This window comes from Pinus tabuliformis, chromosome 3_1 (assembly GCF_031772625.1).
Source record: "Pinus tabuliformis cultivar Carrire ecotype Pingquan chromosome 3_1, CPIR1, whole genome shotgun sequence".
NCBI lineage: Eukaryota > Viridiplantae > Streptophyta > Pinopsida > Pinales > Pinaceae > Pinus > Pinus tabuliformis.
In genome coordinates, this window is record NC_142301.1 from 797,193,186 (window position 1) to 797,207,102 (window position 13,917).

At 36.6% G+C, this 13,917-nt stretch overlaps 1 protein-coding gene across 3 annotated transcripts; it reads left to right on the forward strand.

Moving 5' to 3' along the window:
* Positions 1-924: 924 nt before the first annotated feature.
* LOC149189841 (uncharacterized) lies at positions 925-12,629 on the forward strand. Of its 3 annotated transcripts, XM_089413297.1 has the most exons (4): positions 925-995; positions 1,260-2,090; positions 2,404-2,434; positions 2,510-2,906. In XM_089413297.1, the coding sequence occupies exons 2-4, from the start codon at positions 1,412-1,414 to the stop codon at positions 2,598-2,600; spliced, it is 801 nt and encodes a 266-aa protein (XP_089269423.1). In that variant the 5' UTR covers positions 925-995; positions 1,260-1,411; the 3' UTR covers positions 2,601-2,906. The 3 variants fall into 3 exon arrangements, with proteins under 3 accessions (XP_089269423.1, XP_089269422.1, XP_089269424.1); XM_089413296.1 differs by lacking the exon at positions 925-995 and having other exon boundaries at positions 1,025-2,090; XM_089413298.1 differs by lacking the exons at positions 925-995; positions 2,404-2,434; positions 2,510-2,906 and adding an exon at positions 12,295-12,629 and having other exon boundaries at positions 1,025-2,090.
* Positions 12,630-13,917: the final 1,288 nt, after the last annotated feature.

A 13,917-nucleotide genomic window follows, 5' to 3' on the forward strand; every position in this document is an offset into this window, starting at 1 on the left:
AGCCACAGCCATTCTACTTCTTAAAGAAGACAAAATATAGCCCATGGAAAAACCCCTACTTCACCTAATTGAAGGAAGTTTTTATCACTCCTTTAGTACTATAACTATATATAAATTTTATATATAGATTTATTTATAGGATTAATATATTTTATAAATTTTTTTAACAAAAAAAAATTAAAATTATATTTTACAAATATATATCTAAAAATATTAAGAATATATTGAAAACTAAAAATAAATAAATAAATTTCCAAATCTATTATATAATCTATAATATCCTATATAAAATTGCTGATATAAAAACAAAAACATATAAAATTGATTTAATCTGTTAGCCTGTAAATATAATAAAAGTAAATAAAGCAATGAATTTACTTTCTCTATTATCTTTCTATTAATTAATTGAAAATAATATAATCAAACAGATAATTAATAAAGCAATGAATTTGCTTTCTCTATTATCTTTCTATTAATTAATTGAAAATAATATAATCAAACAGATAAAATGGAAAAGACCAGAAACCAATAATGCACAGTGCCAAACAGGTGGGGTACACAAGAAAACTATGGAGTTCAATTTTTAATCACTGTCACATCCTTTAACCAAAAACATTAATGCACAATACTAAATAATAACCAGGTGTGGTACACAAGAAAGCTATAGACTTCAATTTTTTAATCACTGTCACATCCTTATCCTTTAACGAAAAACATTAATGTACAATACCAAATAATCAACCAGTGGGATACACAAGAAAGCTATAGGCTTAAATTTTTTAATCACTGTCACATCTTCTCAAATGAAAAGACAAAACAAAAAACACAAGCGTTCACAGTATCACTACAGTGCAGATGGAGCACCATTCAAATTAATATCCACGTTTTATTTATTTCAAAACCATTGAAAATTGGCATTAAATCTTCAAAATTGGCATTCACTCTGCATAAGCTTAGTATAAATCTGCGATGGTCCGCTCTTAGATTTGTGTAAGGTAGGAGTTTACACTGTACAGAGCTCAGGCTTTAATAGCCACGGTCTTAGAGTTTTAAATATTGAACTCTATTGTATTGTGTTATTGTTGCTTGAGAAAATCGTCAATTTTTCTTATTTAGTGTATGTGATTATCGGTTTGGCTATCGGCCCGGCGATAGACAAACTTGTTGAGTACGTTGACATTGTGCTTAGCTATCAGGAAACCTTGAAATCCCTTAAAGCTAAGGTAGAGGACCTCACGACTATCATCTCGTTGTTGCAGAAACAGTACCCCTCAGACGACATTGAACGTCAAGGAAGTTCCGCTGTCGAGAAATGGGCTGTTAAGTTGCGGCATCTTCACAGAGACGCATCTGCAATGGAGCAAATATAGCGAGAATTAATGTGGTTTCTCGTTATCAAGCGAGCAACGAGATGAAACAAAAAATTTCAGAGATGGAGAAACATCTGAAATTGTTTCCTTTGATTCAGTTGAAGCTCATACTGCGGGCGTTAATACTTAGACGACGGCTATCAAGGAGTGGGGCATCTGTGTCAAAGAGTGGGGCATCTCGATTTATGTCAAGGAGTGGGGCATATGGGGCATCTCGAATTATGTCAAAGAGTGGGGCATCTGGGGCATCTCGAATTATGTCAAAGAGTGGGGCATCTGGGTCAATGCTTGGACGAATAGGGCATAAATTGGCGACTGTGTTGAAAAAAAGGGCAACCAAAAGCATTCTTAGCCGCATGAAGATGGTGATTTACTTCAACAGAGAGGTAGCGTCCTTGGAACATCTGGTTACCAGCATCACGCCAATCGTCCGTGAGATCTCCAAAATCCCACGTTTCTATGGTTCCCATTTCCCCAAGGAGGGGGCTATAAATCGCTGGTGCGAAAAGATGTGTGAACTTGTTAAAGAAGCGGGGGAAATAAAGTCTCTGCCATGGTGGAACGTTATTCATCTTTATAAAGACACCAAGGATGCCGCGAATCTGATTTCAACTATCGAGGCACACGTGAAATCAGCTTCACTCATTAGCTTGGAGCCGCTGTTTCAGGTGAAAATGGACCTGGAATCCAGCACCCCGCAAAAGAAACTCGGACCATCAGGTACTTTTCATTTTAATATATAGTTTAGCAACGCATGTCCAAGGAGGAATTCGCCGTCATGGTGTGATTTGCTCGTTAAATACATGTAAGGAAATTGTAAAATTGTTAAGTTTTTTCTTGGAAATTGTGAATACGGGTGGGAGGTTTTGAAATTCCAATTCTGCGCATATCTTTATTACAATTTTGATATTCCAACTCTGCGCATATCTTTACTACAATTTTGATATTCCAACTCTGCGCATATCTTTACTACAATTTTGATATTCCAACTCTGCCTATCTCTTTACTCCTGAGCTTGGAGCCGCTATTTCAGGAACTCCCGCAAAAGAAACACCGACCATCAGGTACTTTTCATTTTAATATATAGTTTAGCAACGCATGTCCAGGGAGAAATTTGACGAGCAAATTGGCATGTCCAGGGAGGAATTATACGAGCAAATTAGCTTGGAGCCGCTATTTCAGGAGATGATCGACCTGAAGTCCAGCAGCCAGCCTCCCAAACCAATGTAAATTGTCACCCCCGCTGTCAAAACAAGGCCCAACGTTGTTCAATTTATTGGTGTATGTATTCCATTCCACAGCGTAGCTACCTTCCAGATGCAAATCCTAAACATTTTCCCAAACTGAGCATCCAGTCTCCCACTTGTGTATAATTTGTAATAGGTAAAAAAGCCCCCCACGATGTATCCCAGACAAAGTCTGCTCGCCCAATGTATTTCCGGAGGCAACCCCCATAAGCGGATCCGAGCCAATCATGATTTTGTGGCCGAAAGCTAAGGTATGTGAAGCCTGTCTGAATAAGAGCCTTCTGAACATCAAATAGATCAGCAATATATTCAATGTCCAGCATATCCACATTAGAATGATATAAAGTGGATTTACTTCCATTTGTAATCAACCCCAATGCATCACCGAATCTGCCAAGTATCTAATGAAGTAAAATCCACTGGGATATGGAAATAATACCAAATGTCAAGATGTCAACAAAAAACAAATTAGTAATGCATACCTGCCTAGTGATGTTGACTCCCTGAAAAAATCCCAGTTCTTTTGCCTCCTTTATCTTTAACTGGGGCAATGCAAAACCAAAATGAAGATGAGAGGTGAGAGCGAGCATCCTTGTTTGAGGTCTCTGCTAGCACGAAAAAAGGGGGAGCAAAACCCATTGATCGGAACAACAAAATGTGTAGAAGTGATACAGGCCATGATCCATTCAACATTTTGATTTTGTAACCCAATCTTGTGTAGCAAAAGGCAAGTATGGAACCAGTCCACACAGTCATATGCCTTGTAGAGATCTATCTTCATGACCAAAGCTTCTTTTCTGTTTTATGGATGGTGTGAATAGCTTCTTAAGCTGAAGCAAAAACATCATGTATAAGCATGTCACTTAAAAAGTCGAATTGTTCTCCAGAAATGTGTAAAGACAATATTTTTTTTATCTGACCCACTATTAGGTTTGAGATCGTCTTGTATAAAATATTGCATAGTGAGATGGGTCGAAAATCACCAAATTTTGTGGGATTAGACTCTTTGGGAATAAGTTCCAGAAATGTAGAGTTTATAGCACTCGAGATCATACTTGAAGTCTTGGATTCCTCCACTATATCCAGAATGTGTTGTCCCATGATATCAAAGAAATGTAGGAAGAACTCCACCGTCCATCTGTTTGGTCCCGGGCACTTGTCCTTGGTAAAAGATTTGAGAACATCCAATACCTCCTCGAGGCTGGCAGGACGAAAGAGTTCCTCATTTGAATCCACATCAAACATCTGAAGGTATCGCCCCAATACCCACATCTGGTCTTCAAATCTCACCCCTTCCTGATGTTTGTATAAATTTTCAAAATATCGGGCAACCTCAACACGAATATCTTCCACAATGTACTTAATCTCCCCATTCATATCCTCAATATGCCAAATAGAATTAGACTTCTTTTTGTGGTTTGAAAATTTATGGAAATATTTGGTGTTGTGGTCTCCATCCCACAACCAGATTACCCTACTCTTAAGCTTCCATGTTGCTTCCTAAATGTGGAGGATCTTGATTTTTTGTCCTTTAAAATACTGAGATATTCCTAATCACCCTACGACAAATGTATCTGCTCCATCAATTTTTCAAATCTAGCTATCTATTCGAGGTCCATGTACATTTGTTTCATCCTACTTTGTTCCCATACTTAGGTCTTTTCTTTGATATGTCTAAATCTATCCATCATATATCCCATCACAGTATCCCCATGTAGAAACTTCACCTCATTCCACGTCAATCTTACAAGCTTGTTGTATTCCTCATCCTCCAACCAAATACAGTTGAACTTGAAAGGACTGTCAATTCTTCATTCCCCCAGTCTCCATTATAGTATAATAGGAATGTGATAAGAGAGTTAGGTCCTATGAATCCAAGATCTCAGATTCCCCAATTGTTCAGCCAATTGTTCCTTGATGACAATCCTATCAAGCTGCTTACCTATATACTCATCCCCCACTCTGTGATCGCTCCAGGTAGGCAACATCGAGACAGGGCAGATATCTCTCATATATATCCATAAAAAAGTCCAAACAACCTATCCGCCAAAGGGTACAGTTCAGAATGGACAACCCATCTCTCACGCTCCAGCAAGGTGGTGTTAAAGTTCCCAACCATTATAAGTCCACCAATGTTGAGAATGTTGTTGTTTTGTATTCGATCCAAAAAATCAGAGTGATTTTTATATGGGTCATACAAATTAAGAAGATGAAAATGACATATATAACCACGGATGAGACCCAACCATAGGATACCAGAAAAGAGGTTGTGTGCATGAAAGACAACCCTACGTGGATCCAACATAGCTAATAAGCCCCCAGAGTGTCCAGTGGCATCCACCCCAGCAAAATTCGATGCGGGGAAAATATCCAGGAAGTATGTAATAGCCCAAGCCACAGAGGATAATGTTTCTTGTATAAAAATGATAGTAGGACAAAGAAAGCGAATCATCTGGAGGAGATCCAATTTTTTGGAGTGATCCCCCAACCCCCTAATATTATAGGAGAAAATTTTCATCATGGGACGCCCAGAGAGGGCAGTTAAGCTCTAAGTGCCCGAGGATCAATAGAGGAAAAAATAGGAACATCATGAAGGTCGGGAGAGTCCTGAAAAAGTGGAGGTCTGCCCCGGAAATGGAGGATACCCTTTTTATTAGTCTTTCTAACAATGATGTTCTTCGCAGAGGCAAGGCTAACTAGAGGAGATGAATCTAACGCTTTTCCTTTATGAATAGTTAGAGATTTGAGGTTCAAATCAGATTTTTGAAAAAGAAACTCAATATTGTTGTCCACAGAATTGTGAGGAGAGGAGGCCATCTCTAGTCTATCGAGATGGGTGGGAGAAGCCGACTCAAGGGGTGGCATGGAAGTTGAAATTGCCAACGGCGACAATGTGGAGTGGATGGGGGGTGTAAGGTCTTCGTTTATGCGGGGCGCGGTTGGGCGCGGGCGAGTCGAGCCGCACGACGGTCGAACGAGGGCGCGGGCACGAGCGCGGGCACGGGCGAGCGCGCGGGCGGGCGCGCAAGTCGGGTTGCAGGCAGGCGGGCGTGCGAGTTAGGCTACACGCGGGCAGGGCGTGGGCGCGGACGAGCTGCCCTGCACGACGGTGCGACGTTCGGGCGAGTTTTGTGTGACGAAAGTTCTGCGATATTTACGACACTTGTAAACAACGCTTGAAATGAGGACGATAGAAGGGAGCTTATACCCAACGAAGCATGGGCACGTTGGAGGGCTGGCCGACGTATCCTATGGGCGTTCAAGCCTTGTGAAAAGGGTGTGTAAACACAGTTTAGGTGGTCGGCCGGGTGAGCCACCACCCACACTTGCATGCATATATATATGTGCGTTTTGGAGTTCATTTGGCATCAAGCAATTCGATCAAGCTTCTTCACTCAAGGCGCAGAAAAGAGTGCGCACTAGAGACAAGAGGAAAAGTGCACTCCTCATGCGCTTAAGGTTGTCTTGTGCACAGGTTTAAGGTCGCACTTGGGATGAAACGAAGGGTGGGCAAGGTGTGCCCGTGACTTGGTGGAAGTGCAGATTTGTGTAAGACTTGAGGAGGGAGTCTTGGTGACTCGGGTGAGCACCCTCCCACCGTGCAAGGTGTGCACAAAGGTTGTAAAAGGTTGTTTTGCCTCTATTGTAAAATTGGCTAAGTATAGACTTGGATTTTGCCAAGGATACTTGTGAAGCCTGTATTATTGAAGAAATATTGATTAATATATATTGTTGGGCAGACTCATTGTTCAGGGAGTTGCCCCTCCCTTTATATAGTGCAATTGTTGTTCTCTTTTATAATTGCTGATGATAATGAATGAGTATGGGTGTTCATTAGTATAAAGGTTATGCATAATAATACTTGGTTGCGAAACACAAACTAAGTAAGATAAAGTGAATTAGGCGTACTCCATGAACATTAGTATTGGTGAAAAGAAAGTGTTCGGTGGTGCCGCACCTCGCCAAGAGCGGTTGGAAGACTACCGCAGGCCTGGGGGCATGACAGGGGGTGTCAGGGAGGCCCGAGGGGACTTTTGCAACAAGTTCAGGATAGGGTGATGGATAGTGACAGGTTCATTGGTAGTCTCTCAGGAGTGTGCACGACATGGGGATGAGACAGAGATGATAGGGTCTGAGGAGACAGGGGGGAATACATGAGATAGAGGGGGAGTCGATAGTGCATCATGTAAAGCAAAAGAAGGAATGGGAGGGGAGGTACCTGAGGGGGAAATCCCCATTGATCCAGTTTCATGTCGAGGCATATCATATGAAAACTTCATCTGGTGACCTTTTCTAGGATGGCACGGCCTTTGTTTACCCAGCCATTGATTAATAAGATGTCCAGCTTGGTGGCAGTAGAGACATATGAAAGGGATCCCCCAGTAGTCAATCCATTGGAAGAATCTAATCGTCCCCCACTCAAGATCAATATCATTCTAGATTCCACCTGAAAAACCAGCCTCAACCAGAATCCAAGCCACCCATTTATTCCGAGCGCCCATAATACCCTGCTCTAGGTATATGAATCGTCCAATCGAGTTGCCAATCGCTGTCAAGGCATTCTTAGTCCAAAATTCCATGGGGAGGCCTAGAAGCTTCACCCAAACCATGTCATTCTGTGGTGTATGCAAAAGAGGATTCAAATCAATGTACCATCGACGAAGTTGAAGGAAACATCAACCGTGTACCGAGGGGACCTTGAGAATTTTTTTCGAGTCATCATTATGGAGGAAATGGAAACTGAACCAGGCATTCATTAGCACACTCACCTTAGGCGAATAACCCAACATAGTTTCCCAAGTTCTGTTCACCTAGTCCTGGATATCCTACTCAGTCGGGTCAGCAAATATCCAACTCCCCATAAGTGTCCGCTTCTGAAGGCTAGTGACTTGATCCCACAATACGTCATAACCAAAAATCAATAGTTTAGTCTGCACACACGACTTGATGGGACGAGTAACCCGCCGCTTGGTCTTTAGGACAGAAGGCGAGGTAGATAAAAAAGCGAGTTGTGAACACCCAAGATGTGGCCCATCGTGTTTGTCTGCATGTGTCGTGGATTCCCATGCAACACATCGCCCACCCTTTGCAGCTGACCCTTTGACACGTCAACCACCCTCCAAACGTGCAACACCCCACCCCGCGCATGCTCAACGTCCAACGTGGCCTAAATGAAGGACTTCTATGTAGCCACATCCAATTACAGGTAGGAGAGAACCCCATTAAGTCGAAGGTCATCTCCCATCCTACCCACCACCACTAAAAAGCATTAAAACCCCATCCAGTCAAATAGGGTAATGTGCACCCACCAAATCCCATCTAGGGGCAAAATAGAATTTCTTGGGGTTGTAATAGGAATAAAAATGAGTCCACAACAGATGGAATATCAACCCAACATCAATGACCCCATAGGACATGTACCAAAGATGGCGTTAGTCGCCCCTCGGTATCCTACGAACATGCAACCACCCTAGCGAAAAGGCCCAGTACCGGCACACCCACCTGCTGAGAGAATGTGCCACGTTCAATGATGACACCAATATCCCTGAGAGTGCATAAATGGCATAATCTCATCAAATATGGGAAGGACAAGGATTGAGGCGTTGACGAGATCCAAAAATGGAATTGTCAGAGCTCTGTCATAATGATCGTAAATGCACCTCGAGAGAGTCAACCTAGAACACCTCGAAAAAATCGATGACCAAAAAATTGGAGCAGACGAATCTAAAAGCAGCCCCGAAAAACCTACAAAACACCAGAGAAAATAGACTCCACCAACAATGTACACACCGCCCCAATGGTAGAGAGAGCCCCCAAACAATCACACAGGACGCTACAACCCAGCCCCAGCACCACCACCCGCGCAATGGGGAATGTATCAAAACAAGAGGAAGACCACTCAAAAATAAACAACAAAGTAATATATCAGCCATAAAAAAATAAAAAATATATATACTATTAACAAATTTAATAATCGAGTTTAGGCTTTTGTGATCCATATCAAGTTAGAGAAAGATTTCGGCGAAAATCACATGGAATCTCATTTGTCGATGCGTTTCGAACCAACTAGTGTGGTTCATCGTCAGGACAAGTTGAAGAAACAGATCTAGCTCAACATGTTAAATAGTCTGAGCAGAGGAAGGTTCCCTTCCTTTCCTTGATATTCTTATTTCTAGGAATGATGATGGTTCCCTCGCCCATCAAGTTTTTCGAAAGAAAACTCATACGGAACAGTATCTTCATGCCAGTTCCCACCATTTCCCGGCTCAAAAGATGGGTGTTCTTAGTACCCTTTGCTACTCGGGCCCTGAGGATCTCGAACAAGAAGAGCTTTGAGAAGGAAAAATCCCATCTGCTGGGTGTCTTTGTGGAGAATGGTTACAGTAGATACATGGGTCATAGGGCTTTCCTTAAAGCTTCCAAGAATTTTCTGGCGAAAAGAGAACCAAAAGATCGTGTTCCTAGTGTCCATCTTCCTTATGTTCAAGGGACCACTGATAGAATTGGTAGGATTCTCAAGAGACATAGTATCCCTGTGTCCTTCAGGCCCTTGAACACCATTCGTTCGTCCCTCAGATCGGCGAAGGATCCCATCGACCCTAAAGATATGAAGGGTGTTTATATGATCCCTTGTTCCTGTGGGACCCCCTATATTGGGGACACTGGTCATTCCATTAATCAGAGGATTAGCGAGCACGCAGCAGATCTGAAGCATGGGAGATCTAAGTCCTCCGCTTTGGCTGAACATGCTGAGAAAACCAATCATCATGTTTGTATTGAAGAAGCCAGTATTATTGCTAAGGTTTCGCATTTCCATCATCGAAAATTCAGGGAAGCGCTTGAGATCGAAAAGAGACCAAGCAATCTCAATAGAGAGGATGGTTGGAAAGTCAATAGGTGTTGGGTCCCTGCCCTCTCTTCCTAGTCGTTTTTTCGTCCTCTTGGTTTTTGGTGTCTTTTATCTTTATTTTTCACTTATTTATCTAGTTATTATTATTATTATTATTATTATTATTATTATTTTATTTTATTTTATTTTTTATTTTTTATTTTTTTTTAATCGTGTGTATAGCAACCTACTTCTTCTGATATTTCAAGGTCCTTTATGCCTTTTTTTCCATTTTTATTATTATTTTTATTGATTAATTTATTTAAGGGCCTCCATATAACTAATTTTCCTTTCTAATTCTTTACTGCTTATCATCCTTTGTTTTTCTAATATTTTTAAATAAAATTAATTTATACATTACTCTATTCATTTATCTTTTCCTTTATTATAAGGTCTTTTGATCCTTTTTTAATTACATTTTATTATTTAACATACATTTTAATAATACTTTTATATAAAATTAATTTATATATTACTCCATCCTTTATTACAATATCATTTAATTTTACTAATTTTCCTTTTAAATTATTAACTAACTTATAATTTTTATTAACCTTGATTCTCTTTATTCCCTTTTATTATTTTAATTAACTTACAATTTTAATAATACTTTTAAATGAGATTATATTTTCTTTATTTAACCAATTTCCTTTTTAAATTATTAATTAACTTATAAAAATTTTATTTATTAGGTCTCATGCCGATTATAATTTTTTATTCATCCATTAGGTCATTTAATTAACTAATTTTCCTTTTAATTATTAATTAAATTATAATTTTTAATTATTAACTTTGATTTTCTTTAGTACGCTTTATTCTTAATTACTTTTAAATAAAAAATTTTATACTTTTTAGGCCTTTCAAGGTCATTTTTATTAATTAACTTATAGTTTTGATTTATTAGGTCTCGTACCATTTACCTTAATTACATACTTTTTTAATAATACTTTTATATAAAATTAATTTATATATCTTTTAATTTACTTATTTTCCTTTTAAATTATTAATTTTTATTAACCTTGATTCTCTTTATTACCTTCTTCTATTTTAATTAACTTACAATTTTAATAATACTTTTAAATAAGATTATATTTTCTTCATTTAACCAATTTCCTTTTTATATTATTAATTAACTTATAAAAATTCTATTTATTAGGTCTCATGTAATTTTTTATTCATCCATTAGATCATTTAATTTAACTAATTTTCCTTTTAATTATTAATTAAATTATAATTTTTTATTAACTTTGATTTCCTTATTACCTTTTATTCTTAATACTTTTAAATTAAAATTATTTATATTTTTAGGCCTTTTTTGTAACTAATTATTAATTAACTTATAGTTTTTAATCATTAGGTCTCGTACCATTTACCTTTATTTATTTATTTTTTACGAATTAAAATATTATAATAATTTTGACCCTTGTCCTTAAGTCAAACTAGCCGTTAGATATGCTAGCTGTTGGAGGCTCTGCTCAGACTATTTAACATGTTGAGCTAGATCTGTTTCTTCAACTTGTCCTGACGATGAACCACACTAGTTGGTTCGAAAAGCGTTGACAAATGAGATTCCATGTGATTTTCGCCGAAATCTTTCTCTAACTATTAACAAATTTCTCGACCATTAATTAAAATTGTTACCATTAATGAATGATGCAGTACTTTCTCCCTAAATCAATTGGTTTTTTATTATTTATTTATGTGCTTTTTTCAAAAACATAACAGTCTAGCGTTCTGCAAGTTACTACAACGTGGTTTGGATGTTAAATCATTCAGATTTTGAAGTTGTCTCCAAACGCTTTTCTTGGTTATGGTTTGAAAATAAATATTAACAAAACAATGTAATGCGTGACAATAGTACATTACCGATTGAGTTGCCTATTGAAACTTTGACATCTTTTACACTACTATATTCCAGGTTATTTTACTTTACTATATTCCACGTTATTAAGAGATAGGACAAATATTTTTTATTTTAATTTTTGATAATAATTAAATATATTATTTTTTACTTAAATATATTTATGAAAAATTGTGAAGTATTTTTATATTTATATGTAATTTTATTTGTAAAATTTTAAATTTATATATTAATTTATTTTATTTATATTAATATAAAATTATATATAGAATTTAAAATTATCTTTTACATAAAATATAAGTACAAATTTTGATTTTGAAATATTTTTTATTTTATAAAATTTATAATATTAAATTAATCTAAAACTATATATAAAATATAAAATTATTAATTACCTTTTATACAAAAAGATACAAAACAATAGTGTGATATAATATATCATACTGGTTTACAAATGGTTTTGTTCATCAAAAGATTTCTCGAACACCCAACAAAGACAACCGCTCATATTATACTTGTTTACAAATGTTTTTGTTCATCAAAAGATTTGTCCAACACCTAACCACCCCTCAACCATTATATGCTTTTCATTTTAATATATAGTTTAATCAAAGCATGTCTTTATTACGATTTGGTTATTTATAATGGTTTTGTCCATCAAAATATTTCTCCATCTTATTTTCATAGGCACAATTATTGCAAATATTTTTTTAATTAAAGACAAATATTTTGATGAATAAAGCCATTATAAAAAACCATATCTTAAGAAAAACATGCGTTGTAAAACTATATCTTTAACTATATTTTATGACATATTCTAATGCTTAGGCAATGTAATGTGAGTGTCTTAGGCGAGGTCATCTTCATTGAATGTGTTAAGCCAATTTAACATGTCGCTTGGTATGTTGTCCTTTTTTATATATGTAGCACAAGTGGTGGAAAACTTAATAGAATTGGATGCCTCCAATGACCAAGGATTAAGAGCGCCATAACCAGTGGAAGATTCTACTGGTGAAGGACTCGTGATGAATTGGAAGCCTCTTCATATTAGTATTTAATATAATGTGTTATGAGTGTCCTAGCTGATATATTATGAATGTGTTAGGTGAGGCTGTTTGGGAAATTGTAGGTGGAAACAGATTTAAGATGTCGTTTTGTATTGTGTTTATGTATGCATGTATGGTGAAGACGAGAAAACTTTCACCTAAGAACTGCATCCTTGTAGTGAAGAAGGGGAAAGAACACCAAAATTGAAAAGTTAAATAAATAGAAGAGTAAGTATGGAGTTAGTTTTTATTGAAAAACAAAAATGGAGTTAGTTTGTTTGTTAGAATTTAGTTCGAAGAAATAAAAAAAAGATTGTGTATTGTCTTAAATATTGTTTTTAACTGAGTGTCTCAAATTATTGTTTAAAAAAAAATTCTCCATAAAAATAATATATAACAAAAGCATTATTGTCTTTCACAAGACAAGAGACAATATGTCTTTAATTCTAACTATTGTATCTCTAAGGACAATAAAAAAATAATATTTAAAGACAATACAATATCACTTTTGTTTCTTTAGAGACAATATAAAACAATTAATGCAGAAAAATATCTCACCATTGAAATAAATCAATAAATAAACATATTTAATTAAAACAAACTACAATATCATTGATTAATTCATGTTAGGGCACAATGGTATTGAACCACCAACCTCCTATTTATAACGCAGATGCCCTTCCATTGAGCTAGCACCTTTTAAAGAATTACGATTATCGATTTCAAGGGGCTCAACAAGTAACCTATAGAGAGTGCCTAGTCTTATCTACACTTCACCACACTAGAAATCATTTGGTAACTGGTCCTTGTTAATCATCATCATGATTTTTTTCTACCATCTTGTCGGGTTCAGTATTTAGCATCAAAGTTTGTTCTATATTGCATCATAGTATCAAATGTCATTTCTGAAACATTGTACATGGTACTCTTCTTTGATGACCACTTTTAGCTTTTCTCTTACTTCATTCTCCAATTTGGACATGTTCCCCCATGCTACTTCAAAATTTTCCCACTACTCTTAGGGAAATCCTTGATAGTCAGTTATGCACAAAATTTCTCAACCCACACAATTATTCATAAAATAAATGCTTTGCTAATATTACTAAAAAAACATATATTTTCATTACAATATATAAAACAATTCTACATGGTAGATGGAATACCTACCCACAACAATGCATAATAAATAGTGTCTATTGTTATGTATGTGTAGTAACAAGTTTAATTTATAACCAAATATCATCAATACTATAAAGTGAACTATACCTAAGGATTAAAACTAGAAAAAGCTTGAGTTGGAGCTACACAATTATAATATTTCATTGAAAGTTCCCATAATTGAATGCCCACTGCCATATTGAGCTATAAACCTGAATAAATCTAATATGTAGAACCAAACAAAGTATGAGATGGAATTGCATCGATCCATTATGTCATTGAAAGTTCCAATAATTTAATGCCCACTACCGTACCGATCTTGGTCCTTATTTATTTTATCTTGTGA